We start from the raw sequence: 12,835 nt of genomic DNA on the forward strand, positions 1-12,835 counted from the left end.
GGGAGTGGCCGGGGTCAGCTGACTTGCAGAAGTGCAATGGGGGGGGGGGGGGAAGTAAACCTGGTAGGATGGGTCCTAGCCGGGGAGGGCGGGGGGGGGATCGAGTTGCTGCTGCTAAGGTCAAGGAGGAGCTGGAGCGAGGGGGGGGGGGTAGAAATGTCGAGACGGGGGTATGCCGCTGTGGGGAACGGGCCAGGTGTGGGGTGCGGGTGCGTGGCTGGCCGAGGAGGGGTCATGGCTAGTCGGCGGGGGAGGGGGGCTGGTAGCCCCATGATCCGGCTGATAACCTGGAATGTAAGGGGACTGAATGGGCCGGTTAAGCGGGCCCGCGTGTTCGCGCACCTGAAGGGGCTCAAGGCGGATGTGGTTATACTCCAGGAGACACAGCTAAAGGTGGCAGACCAGGTAAGACTGAGGAAAGGGTGGGTAGGTCAGGTGTTTCACTCGGGGCTAGATGCCAAAAATCGAGGGGTGGCGATCTTGGTGGGAAAGAAGGTGTCATTCGAGGCGTCGAGCATTGTGGCAGATAATGGCAGTAAGTACATAATGGTAAGTGGTAAGTTGCAGGGAGAGAGGGTGGTACTGGTCAATGTGTATGCTCCGAACTGGGACGATGCGGGTTTTATGCGGCGTATGTTGGGTCGGATCCCAGACTTGGAAGTGGGGAGCCTGATAATGAGGGGAGACTTTTACACTGGGTCGCTCCAGGTCTAGGACGGGTAGGAAGCCGGCGGCGGCGAGAGTGCTGAGGGGATTTATGGACCAAATGGGAGGGGTGGACCCTTGGAAATTTGCAAGGCCGGGAGCGAGGGAATTTTCATTCTTCTCACATGTCCATAAGGCTTATTCTCGAATCGACTTTTTCATTTTGAGTAGGGCGCTGATAGCAAGAGTAGAGGATACCGAGTATTCGGCAACAGCCATTTCGGACCACGCCCCGCATTGGGTGGACTTGGAGATGGGGGATGAGAGGGACCAGCGCCCACTGTGGCGCTTGGAGGTGGGGCTGTTGGCGGACGAGGAGGTGAGCGAGCGGGTCCGAGGAAGTATAGAGAGGTACTTGGAGACCAACAACAACGGGGAGGTCCGAGTGGGGATGGTATGGGAGACACTGAAGGCGGTGGTGAGGGGAGAGCTGATCTCCATTAGGGCCCACAAGGAGCGGAGGGAGCGGGGGGAGTGGGAGAGGGAGAGGCTGTTGGGGGAGATGGTGAGAGTAGACAGGAGGTATGCGGAAGAGCCCGAGGAAGGATTGTTGAGGAAGAGACGCAGCCTCCAGGCCGAATTCGACCTGGTGACCACCAGGAAGGCGGAGGTGCAGTGGAGGAAGGCCCAGGGGGCGGTCTACGAGTATGGGGAAAAGGCAAGCCGGATGCTGGCGCATCAGCTTCGGAAGCAGGATGCAGCTAAGGGGATCGGGGGAGTTAAGGACAGGTGAGGGAGCGTGGTGCGGAGTGAGGTTGGCATCAATGGGGTCTTCAGGGACTTCTACGAGGAATTGTACCGATCCGAGCCCCCACGGGAGGAGGGTGGGATGGGCCATTTCCTGGACCAATTGAGGTTTCCAAAGGTGGAAGAGGGGCTGGTGGCGGGACTGGGGGCCCCGATTGGGCTGGAGGAGCTGATCAAAGTGACAGGAAGCATGCAGACGGGGAAGGCACCGGGGCCGGACGGTTTCCCGGTCGAGTTCTATAAAAAATATATGGACCTGTTGGGCCCGCTGTTAGTTAGGACCTTTAATGAGGCAAGGGAGGGGGGGCTTTATCGCCGACGATGTCCCGGGCACTGATCTCCTTGATCCTGAAGCGGGACAAGGATCCCCTGCAATGTGGGTCTTACAGACCAATTTCCTTGCTAAATGTAGATGCCAAGGTGCTGGCGAAGGTCTTAGCCACGAGGATTGAGGATTGTGTGCCGCAGATCATCCATGAAGACCAGGCTGGGTTTGTGAAGGGGAGACAGTTGAACGCGAATGTGCGGAGGCTTTTGAACGCTATCATGATACCGGCGGGGGAGGGTGAGGCGGAGATAGTGGTGGCGATGGACGCTGAGAAAGCCTTCGATAGGGTAGAGTGGGGGTACCTGTGGGAGGTGCTGAAGAGGTTCGGGTTTGGGGAGGGGTTTGTCAGGTGGGTTAGGCTGTTGTAAGAGGTCCCGATGGCGAGTGTGGCCACAAATAGGAGGAGGTCCGAGTACGTTCGGTTGCACCGAGGGACGAGACAGGGGTGTCCCCGTCCCCCCTGCTCTTCGCACTGGCGATTGAACCCCTGGCTATGGCACTGAGAGAGTCGAGGAACTGGAGGGGATTGGTGCGGGGTGGGGAGGAGCATAGGGTGTCGCTTTATGTGGACGACCTGCTGCTGTATGTGGCGGACCCGGTGGGAGGAATGCCAGAGGTAATGAGGATCCTTAGGGAATTCGGGGACTTTTCGGGGTACAAGCTCAATATGGGGAAGAGCGAGCTGTTCGTAGTTCAGCTAGGGGACTAGGAGAGGGGGATTGGCGAGCTCCAATGCGACAATGGTGCGCAAGTGGGTGATGGAGTGGGAGGAGTCTGCATGGAAGAGGCTGGAGACGGCGTCCTGTGTGGGTACGAGTCTGGGGGCGCTGGCAATGGCGCCGCTGCCGCTCCCTTCAAGGACCATGAGCCCGGTGGTGGTGGCGGCCCTCAAGATTTGGGGGCAGTGGAGGCGGCATAGGGGGGGAAGTTGGGGCCTCGGCGTGGACCCCATTACGGGGGAATTACCGGTTCGCCCCAGGAAGAATAGGTGGAGGGTTTTCGGGGTGGCACAGGGCAGGGGTACGAAAGCTGGGGGACCTGTTTGTGGACGTGAAGTTTGCGAGCTTGGGTGAGCTGGAGAAGTACGGGCTCCTTCCGGGAAACACCTTCAGGTACTTATAGGTAAGGGCGTTTGCCAGACGGCAGGTGGTGGAATTCCCGCGGCTACTGCCACACACAGTACAGGACAGTGTGCTCTCGGGGGGGGGGGGTGGGTGGCAGTGGGGATGATCTCGGAAACTTACCAGGTGATGCAGGAGGAGGAGGAGGCCTCGGTGGTGGAGTTGAAAGGTAAGTGGGAGGAGGAGTTGGGAGAGGAGATCGAAGAGGGGACGTGGGCAGATGCCCTCGGGAGGGTGAACTCTTCCTCTTCGTGCGCGAGGCTCAGCCTCATACAGTTTAAGGTGCTGCACAGGGCACACATGGCCGGGACAAGGATGAGCCGGTTCTTTGGGGGTGAGGACAGGAGTGTTAGGTGCTCAGGGAAGCCAGCAAATCACACCCATATGTTCTGGGCATGCCCAGCGCTGGAGGAATTTTGGAAGGGCGTAGCGAGGACGGTGTCGGGGGTGGTAGGATCCAGGGCCAAACCGGGCTGGGGGCCCGCAATATTTGGGGTGGCAGAGGAGCCGGGAGTGCAGGAGACGAAAGAGGCCAGAATTCTGGCCTTTGCATCCCTGGTAGCCCGGCAAAGGATTCTCCTTCAGTGGAAAGATCCGAGGCCCCCAGGCGTGGAATCCTGGATCAGCGATATGGCAGGGTTCATTAAATTGGAGAGGGTGAAATTCGCCTTGAGAGGGTTGGTGCACTGGAGGGTCTGAGGGGGTGTATACACCTGTTGTGTTAAGTCGGGGTGTTAATGTTAATTTATTATTTATGTACGGGGGGGGGGGGGGGTTGGGGGGTTGCTTTTTTAGATTGTGTTTTGTACTTAACCCTGTTGGGATCTTTTTTCTTTCTCATTTTGTTATTGATATTTTATGAAAACCTTTAATAAAAAAGTTTTTTTTTTTTTTTTTTTTAAACATGGCTGCGGAACAGGGGCACAGTCGGGCCGGATGACCCCGACTGCCTGGACTTGTTAATGGACACCGCTGCCAGTCCTCCTCCACACTGTGTGGTCAAAGATCAGGAACATGAAGCAGAAGTACGGGCAGAACCTGGGAAGCAGCCCCTTCAAACACCAAAAAGGAGCTGCAATTTTGTGTACTCTATGTAAGCATGGAACTGAAGACTCCTCAAGGCTGCTGAAAATACAGGCGGCTTGGCAGCCCGTGAACCATCTTATTGTACAGGACTGCTGCATGTCAACACCCTCAATGCCAGATCCCCGATGGAAAAAAGGGATGGCTCGCACATAGAGAGCTTTCCACTGGGGACCCTTGCCACCGCTGGACCGTAGGATAGGATGGAATGGCACGGCACGTGTGGACAGTTGAAGAGGGCAAGGATGTGAAGGACGTACAGGAGCAGCACATACAGGAAAGCCTTGCGCGCCAAACGAAAAGGCAGAGGGAATATTTGTGAGATGGCTCAAATTGTGGGGCTGCAGCTCCTGAGAATGACTCACTCGCTATATGTGATGCCATTCCTCAATCAAACAATATCCATCACTGGTATATCTTTAACCACATAATCAATAAGCTATTAATAGTAGTTCACCTGAGCATCGGCCTGAATTGTATTCAAGTCTCTGTGGTGGGGCTTTAACCCAGGACTTTCTGACTCAGAAGTGAGAATTCGACGAGAGGCACAACTAATATACAGTAATAGGATATTGTTTTCAGAAAGTGAGACATTGAGCAAAACCGAATACCTCAAGTGGGTAATAATAATTTATAATAATCCATACGGAGTTACAATCGTATATTACAATTAACCTCTACTTATTCTCTCACTGACATGTTGTATAACTCACTTATTATTCGAATTGTGTTAGAGTACAATAGCTGACAATTCTCCTCAAGAGTTTTGATCAGAATCACGCGTTTAAACTTTCGCCAGTAAGCTATGGACAGGAAGATGGAAAAATATGAAGCAGCAAATGTTTTGACGGTCACAGGTGAAAATGTGGTTGGGATTAGAAATTAGGTAATTATAACAATTAATGTAGAGGATACAGCGCGTTTATGTGCTTTCTGCGCCATGGTGCAATTAGTATAGCTTTTCATTATTTCTTTTTTATAAGATGCAAAAATAAGTGACTGTGAAAGACTGTAGTTAATTGTCTCAACTTTGAGGATTGCAATCCTTAGAATGGTGGGTAGTGTGTGCATTTGTCACCTGTGGTCTCTTCACATTGGGCAAGTACAGCACACAGGTTACATGACCATCTCACCATTGGTATAACTTGACAAATCAGACTGCTGTAACTAAGTTGGAGCTGTAACTGTTGAAAAGCACATCTTTAATGTAAGGCAAAACAAAATATCTGGTTCTGATTTGGTTTGGACCATATTTGAATGAGTGACTTAATGTGACTTGGAGGGAACTTGCACTGGTGGAGTTCTCATATGCCGTTGTTCTACGCAGGAAAGGTTACAGGTTTCAAAGTTGCTGTAAGTATACTTTTATCAACAACAAAAAAAACTTCACTTTGAAAAGGAAGACCTATGTGTTGCTGCATATAAGAAGAACAGCCAGAAAGGTTTGCCACACGAATCAATGCTCATTCTGTCAACTAAAGTCATGTTCTGTCGTCTCAAACTCTGGTAGTGCTAACTTCAGAGAGGGGCTTCAAGAGAGGGAAATAAAGCTACAATTAAGTTCACAAAACTTCCAGATAAGCCTTCCTTAACAATTAAAAAAACTCCAGAAATCTATTACTATCAATGGCAGATCACTTGACGAGCTTAGCTCACCCCTCCCATTGTCCTTAACACACAGGAAGATTGTCCTCACCCAGGTCAAGTTCATTCTTAAAGCCTACCTATTCTTACTTGCCACACTTAACAATAAGGTTACTGAGGATGACAATGAGGAGAAATACTTGCCGCCATCTATCCTGACTCCAGTTACAATATTATGATCCAATTCAAATATCTTAATCAAATCCACAAATGTGCCCTGCTGCCTGACACAACCAGTGCACAACATCCCCTCACTGATTTCACAACCAAATGACCAAAATGCATCCTAGAAGAGTGGAAATATCATGGAAATTAGAGCTGCATAAAACTTGTCAAGTTTGAGTCAATAGAGTTTTACTCTGCATCTATGGTGTTCATCTGTTCCAATTAAAAAGCATTACAGCACAGGTATGGAAAAATTACTCACTAAAATTCTTCTTCTTCTGGTAATGATCATTGATTGTATTTACTGTTTGCCCTCAGGCCTTAACTGTTTATATATCTTTATTTATCAAACATTTTCCCACCTGATTCTTCAGAAGTAGCCGAGCTTAATAATTTCCATATAAGGTATGGACCTCCAAGAACAACTGCGAAGAACAAAATGATTGGCCAGGATTTGCCTGACCCAGGTATTTTGTCTTCAGCCCCAGCTGGAACCACAGCACCAGCACTATCAGCCCATAAATCCTCAACCTCAGAGTTGTTCCGCAGGCCCAGTAATCTTAGTAACTTTCTGTACATGTACTTCAAAGTCCTGATCAACGCAAATGCCGAGAGAACTTTGGTAAAATGCACTCGAAGTCTGGAAAAGTGATTAGCAACATCCAAGACGGCTCTAAAACTGTTGTATACTGCTGAAAAAGTAGCCTCAAGCATCATACTGACAGAAGCAAATGCATGAACAATACTTTCGATGGACTGAAATGCTCCTCGACTGCTTTCTTCAGCCTGGCGTACAAATCTACTGGGTGGAACATCATCAGTTCGAAACCTGTTGTAGCCAAGGCCTCCGTATCCATAACTATAAGGGCTATAGCTTCCATATAAAGAGCTTCCATATTGTGTATATGCTGGAGAGAAGGTGTTATAAGAAGATCTGAAAGTGCTGAGATTGCCAATTCCAGTCTGTTGTGCTGGTCTTGGGGGAAGAGGTGGTGGAATTCTTGTAAGTGCAGGCTGTCCTTGTCTCACAGGTAGGCCAGATAACAGTTCAGCAGATCTAAAATACAAGAAATGCAAAAATAATTTTAAAACAAACCAAATAAAAATAGTGTGCTCTGCTAAGAAGAAAAAGCATCATTACACACATTTATCTCAGAGGAACATTATATTCGTAAAGAAAATGTTTGGCTAACTATTGTGTTTGGAGAGAGTTACGTCTGTTTTCCATAATTACATTATTCAAGCCATGTAATGCACATCATGCAATTTTTGTGACAGCATTTACTTCTAAACAATGACAAAGGCTTTGCCGAAGAAGATGCTTTTCATGAAGATAGTGACAACTATGGTTCCTGCACAAGTGTTAACGTTATTACCAGAACAGTATTATCAAAAAAACTTTAAAATCTCGATTGGGTTTTGCTTACAAATAGGCCAGTTAAAATGATGTTTGCAAAATTAAATCTTGAAGGCTTTTAGTTAGTTTTTGTAATGTGATCCTGTGGTAAAAAACCTCACCCATGATTCAAGTGCTTTGTTATTTACCATGTGATGTAAAGTAAGGGAACACTTAGGAGGCAGTGATCATAATATGGTAGAATTCAATCTCCAATTTGAAAGAAAGAAGGTAGAATCAGATGTAAAGGTGTTACAGTTAAATAAAGGTAACTACAGGGGCATGAGGGAGGAACTGACGAAAATCGACTGGGAGCAGAGCCTTGTGGGAAAGACAGCAGAACAGCAATGGCAGGAGTTTCCGGGAGTAATTGAGGACACAGTACAGAGGTTCATCCCAAAGAAAAGAAAGGTTATCAGAGGGGGGGATTAGGCAGCCATGGCTGACAAAGGAAGTTAGGGAATGCATCAAAGCAAAAGAGAAAGCCTATAATGTGGCAAAGAGTAGTGGGAAGTCAGATGATTGGGAAGGCTACAAAAACAAACAGAGGATAACAAAGAGAGAAATAAGGAAAGAGAGGATCAATTATGAAGGTAGGCTAGCCAGTAACATTAGGAATGATAGTAAAAGTTTCTTGAAATACATTAAAAACAAATGGGAGGCAAAAGTAGACATTGGGCCACTCCAAAATGACACTGGTAATCTAGTGATGGGAGACAAAGAAATAGCTGAGGAACTAAATAAGTACTTTGCGTCAGTCTTCACAGTAGAAGACACGAGTAATATCCCAACAATTCAGGAGAATCAGGGGGCAGAGTTGAATATGGCAGCCATCACAAAGGAGAAAGTGCTAGAGAAATTAAGAGGTCTAAAAATTGATAAATCTCCGGGCCCAGATGGGCTACATCCTAGAGTTCTAAAGGAGATAGCTGAAGAAATAGTGGAGGGGTTAGTTATGATCTTTCAAAAGTCACTGGAGTCAGGGAAAGTCCCAGAGGATTGGAAAATCGCTGTTGTAACCCTCCTGTTCAAGAAGGGAACAAGGAAAAAGATGGAAAATTATAGGCCAATTAGCCTAACCTCGGTTGTTGGCAAGATTCTAGAATCCATTGTTAAGGATGAGATTTCTAAATTCTTGGAAGTGCAGGGTCGGATTAGGACAAGTCAGCATGGATTTAGTAAGGGGAGGTCGTGCCTGACAAACCTGTTAAGAGTTCTTTGAAGAGATAACAAATAGGTTAGACCAAGGAGAGCCAATGGATGTTATCTATCTTGACTTCCAAAAGGCCTTTGATAAGGTGCCTCACGGGAGACTGCTGAGTGAAATAAGGGCCCATGGTATTCGAGGCAAGGTACTAACATGGATTGACGATTGGCTGTCAGGCAGAAGGCAGAGAGTTGGGATAAAAGGTTCTTTTTCGGAATGGCAACCAGCGACGAGTGGTGTCCCGCAGGGTTCAGTGTTGGGGCCACAGCTGTTCTCTTTATATATTAACGATCTAGATGACGGGACTGGGGGCATTCTGGCTAAGTCTGCCGATGATACAAAGATAGGTGATGGGGCAGGTAGCATGGAGGAGGTGGGGAGGCTGCAGAAAGATTTAGACAGTTTAGGAGAGTGGTCCAAGAAATGGCTGATGAAATTCAACGTGGGCAAGTGCGAGGTCTTGCACTTTGGAAAAAAGAATAGAGGCATGGACTATTTTCTAAACGGTGACAAAATTCATAATGCTGAAGTGCAAAGGGACTTGGGAGTCCTAGTCCAGGATTCTCTAAAGGTAAACTTGCAGGTTGAGTCCGTAATTAAGAAAGCAAATGCAATGTTGTCATTTATCTCAAGAGGCTTGGAATATAAAAGCAGGGATGTACTTCTGAAGCTTTATAAAGCATTAGTTAGGCCCCATTTAGAATACTGTGAGCAATTTTGGGCCCCACACCTCAGGAAGGACATACTGGCACTGGAGCGGGTCCAGCGGAGATTCACACGGATGATCCCAGGAATGGTAGGCCTAACATACGATGAACGTCTGAGGATCCTGGGATGATATTCATTGGAGTTTAGGAGGTTGAGGGGAGATCTAATAGAAACTTACAAGATAATGAATGGCTTAGATAGGGTGGATGTAGGGAAGTTGTTTCCATTAGCAGGGGAGACTAGGACCCGGGGGCACAGCCTTAGAATAAAAGGGAGTCACTTTAGAACAGAGATGAGGAGAAATATCTTCAGCCAGAGAGTGATGGGTCTGTGGAATCCATTGCCACAGAGGGCGGTGGAGGCCGGGACGTTGAGTTTCTTTAAGACAGAAGTTGATAAATTCTTGATTTCTCGAGGAATTAAGGGCTATGGAGAGAGAGCGGGTAAATGGAGTTGAAATCAGCCATGATTGAATGGTGGAGTGGGCTCGATGGGCCGAATGGCCTTACTTCCGCTCCTATGTCTTATGGTCCATGGTCTTATGTTTTCACATGGCGCAGAGGCAATGGAGAAGATTTGACAGACCAGAGGACAGAAGGAAACAGTGTGCGAGATCCACCTTCGCGGACAGAGGCCCTGAGATAACTGAGACACGGAGAAATGGACCCATAGCTCAATCAAGTTCATCAGCACTGGTTGTATTAAGAATCTTAGGATTATTGACTTCTGGTGGCAGCCATGGAGTGAGAGGTCGCGTATTTGGTAGCTCGTGACGGACATTTTGGACCTTCTTCTCCCAAATTTTTCAGGATTTTATTGGAAAAATCGGTGAAGAGTGAGTCAGTGAGGAAAAAGTGATTGTATAAAAAGAAAAGTCGAGCAAAGGCGGCGAGTGCAGAACCTGCAGCACGGGAAAGCATGGCGGAGGGGCATGATCCCGGTTTGGTGGCACAGTGGTCAATGGTACAGCTGGTAGTTCATTCAGGAGAGCTTCGCCAAGCAAAAGAAGGGAGGGTTAGACCCGATTAAGGCAACGATCGATCGGGTGGAACAGGGGCTGGAAGCCCACGGACTGGCGATTCAGAAGGTGGCCAAGCACGAGGATCATTTAACTGCGTTGGAGGCGGAGGTGGGGCTGATGAGGGACCAGCAGAAAAGGCTGCAGGAGAAGGTGGAGGACCTTGAGAACAGGTCCCGGGGACAGAATCCGAGAATTGTCGGTCTCCCGGGGGGCAGCGAGGGATCGGACGCAAGGGCATATGTGGCAAGTATTCTGGAAAAGTTGATGGGGGATTTACCCGACCTTTGGAAGTGGACAGAGCGCATAGAGCTCTTGCGAGGAAGTTGCGTGTGAATTAACCACCGAGGGCGATGGTGGTGCGAATACACCAGTTCCCGGACAAGGAACAGATTTTGCGGTGAGCCAAGCAGACACGGAGCTGCAAGTGGGAGAACTGTGAGTTGCGCATCTACCAGGACCTGGGTGTGGAACTGGCCAAAAGACGAGCTGGATTCAATAGGGTAAAATTGGCCCTCTTCAAGAAGGGGGTGAAGTTTGGAATGTTATATACAGCGCGCTTGTGGGTCACCTATGAGGGTCAAGAACATTACTTCGAATCGCCGGACGAGGAGATGGATTTTGTCAAAGATAAAAGGCTGGCAGGTGTTTGAGGACACTGAACCTTGGGGGAAGGGTACTGCTGTATCAATTCTGTAAAAGTTATTTTCGTTTTGAACTGTACATGCAGTGCCTTCTGTAACAATGTTGGCCGTTGCTCAGATCTGTAAGTTAACTTTGTTCCAGTGGGGGAGGGTGGGGGGATTTTTTCTTCCTTGTGTTTATTGGGACTGTGATGTTTTAAATATGTATGTTCAAGCGGGGGAAGAGGGATGACAATAGGTGTTGGGTGTCTGGCACCATGGACGGGGGCTACCAGGCTAGCTGGGCGGGCTAGCTCACGGAAGCGCAGTGGGGGGGGGGGCGAGTAGGTGATAAGTTTGTTAAGGGGGGTTGGGATTGTGGTGCTGCTAATGGGGGGGGGGGGGGGGGGGGGGGAAAGAGAGAGAGAGAGAGAGAGAGAGAGAACTGCTCTGCTGACAGGGGAAGGACTGTTGTTGGGAGACAAATGGGAGGTCGAGGACAGTGGATGCCCGAGGGCAGGCCTACGGAGGCGAGGGACGCAAGCTGGAGGCTGGCCTCAGAAGGGTGATGGCTGATCGGCAGGGGAGGGGGGGCAGGGGCGGGAAGCCCCCCCCGACTAGGCTGATCACATGGAACATAAGAAGGCTGAATGGGCCGGTTATGAGGGCTCATGTGTTCGCGCATTGGAGGGGATTGAAAGCGGACGTGGCAATGCTACAGGAGACCCACTGAGCACACGGAGGGTAATAAATCAGACCAGATTGAGGAAGGGATTTGTCGGCTAAGTGTTTCATTCGTGGTTGAACTCTAAGACTAGGGGGGGTCGCGATCCTGATCAACAAAAGGGTGGCATTTGAGACATGGAAAATAATGGCGGACGCAGGGGGGGAGGTACATCATGGTGAGCGGAGGCTGGGGGGGATGCCGGTGGTGCTTGTGAATATATACGATGTGGAATTTACGTTGGGGAAGATTTGCATAAGCCGGTCATGGGGGGAACATTAATACGGTCATTGATCCAAGCCAAGGTTGGACCGGTCAAGGACAGTGAGGGTGCCAGCCGTGGCGAAGGATCTAAAGGGCTTCATGGAGCAGATGGGGGGGGGGGGGGGGGTAGACCCACGGAGGTTCGGATAGCCAAGAGTGATCATAGAATTTACAGTGCAGGAGGCCATTCGGCCCATCGAGTCCACACCGGCTCTTGGAAAGAGCACCCACACCCCATCCCCATAACCCAGTAACCCCACCCATCACTAAGGGCAATTTTGGACACTAAGGGCAATTTAGCATGGCCAATCCACCTAACCTGCACATCTTTTGACTGTGGGAGGAAACGGAGCACCTGGAGGAAACCCACGCGCACACCGGGAGAACGTGCAGACTCCGCACAGACAGTGACCCAAGCCAGGAATCGAACCTGGAACCCTGGAGCTGTGAAGCAATTGTGCTAACCACTATGCTACTGTGCTGCCCTTTATGATGGAGCGTGATGGAGTTTTCTTTCTTCTCCCATGTGCACAAAGTGTACTCCCGGATCGATTTTTATAATTTTGAGCAGGGCTTTACTGGTAGGAGTGGCGGATACCGAGTATTCGGCGATTAGAGTTTTTCAAGGAGGTCACCAAGATGATTGGTGCAGGTAGGGCAGTGGATGTTGTCTATATAGACTTCAGTATGGCCTTTGACAAGGTCCCTCATGGCAGACTGGTACAAAAGGTGAAGTCACACTGGATCAGAGGTGAGCTGGCAAGATGGATACAGAACTGGCTAGGTCATAGAAGGCAGAGAGTAGCAATGGAAGGGTGCTTTTCTGATTGGAGGGCTGTAACTAGTGGTGTTCCGCAGGGATCAGTGCTGGGACCTTTGCTGTTCGTAGTATAGATAAATGATTTGGAGGAAAATGTAACTGGTCTGATTAGTAAATTTGCGGACGACACAAAGGTTGGTGGAATTGCGGATAGTGATGAGAACTGTCGGAGGATACAACAGGATTTAGATCGCCTGGAGACTTGGGCGGCGAGATGGCAGATGAGAGTTTAATCCGGACAAATGTGAGGTAATGCATTTTGGAAGGTCTAATACAGGTAGG

The 12,835-nt window shown here is 49.2% G+C and overlaps 1 protein-coding gene across 2 annotated transcripts in view; it reads right to left on the reverse strand.

Annotated features, from left to right (window-relative positions):
* Positions 1 to 12,835, reverse strand: part of pex13 (peroxisomal biogenesis factor 13) — a 45,295-nt gene that overhangs the window by 20,773 nt on the left and 11,687 nt on the right. For both annotated transcript variants that reach the window (XR_011947649.1, XM_072507799.1), the window contains exon 2: positions 6,156 to 6,850. Coding sequence is in view for 1 of the 2 variants with exons in the window: in XM_072507799.1 (XP_072363900.1) it covers positions 6,156 to 6,850 (695 nt within the window). In the remaining variant the exon portion in view is untranslated. The remainder of the gene's footprint in view (positions 1 to 6,155; positions 6,851 to 12,835) is intronic.

The sequence above is a fragment of the Scyliorhinus torazame genome, chromosome 1, assembly GCF_047496885.1.
Source record: "Scyliorhinus torazame isolate Kashiwa2021f chromosome 1, sScyTor2.1, whole genome shotgun sequence".
NCBI lineage: Eukaryota > Metazoa > Chordata > Chondrichthyes > Carcharhiniformes > Scyliorhinidae > Scyliorhinus > Scyliorhinus torazame.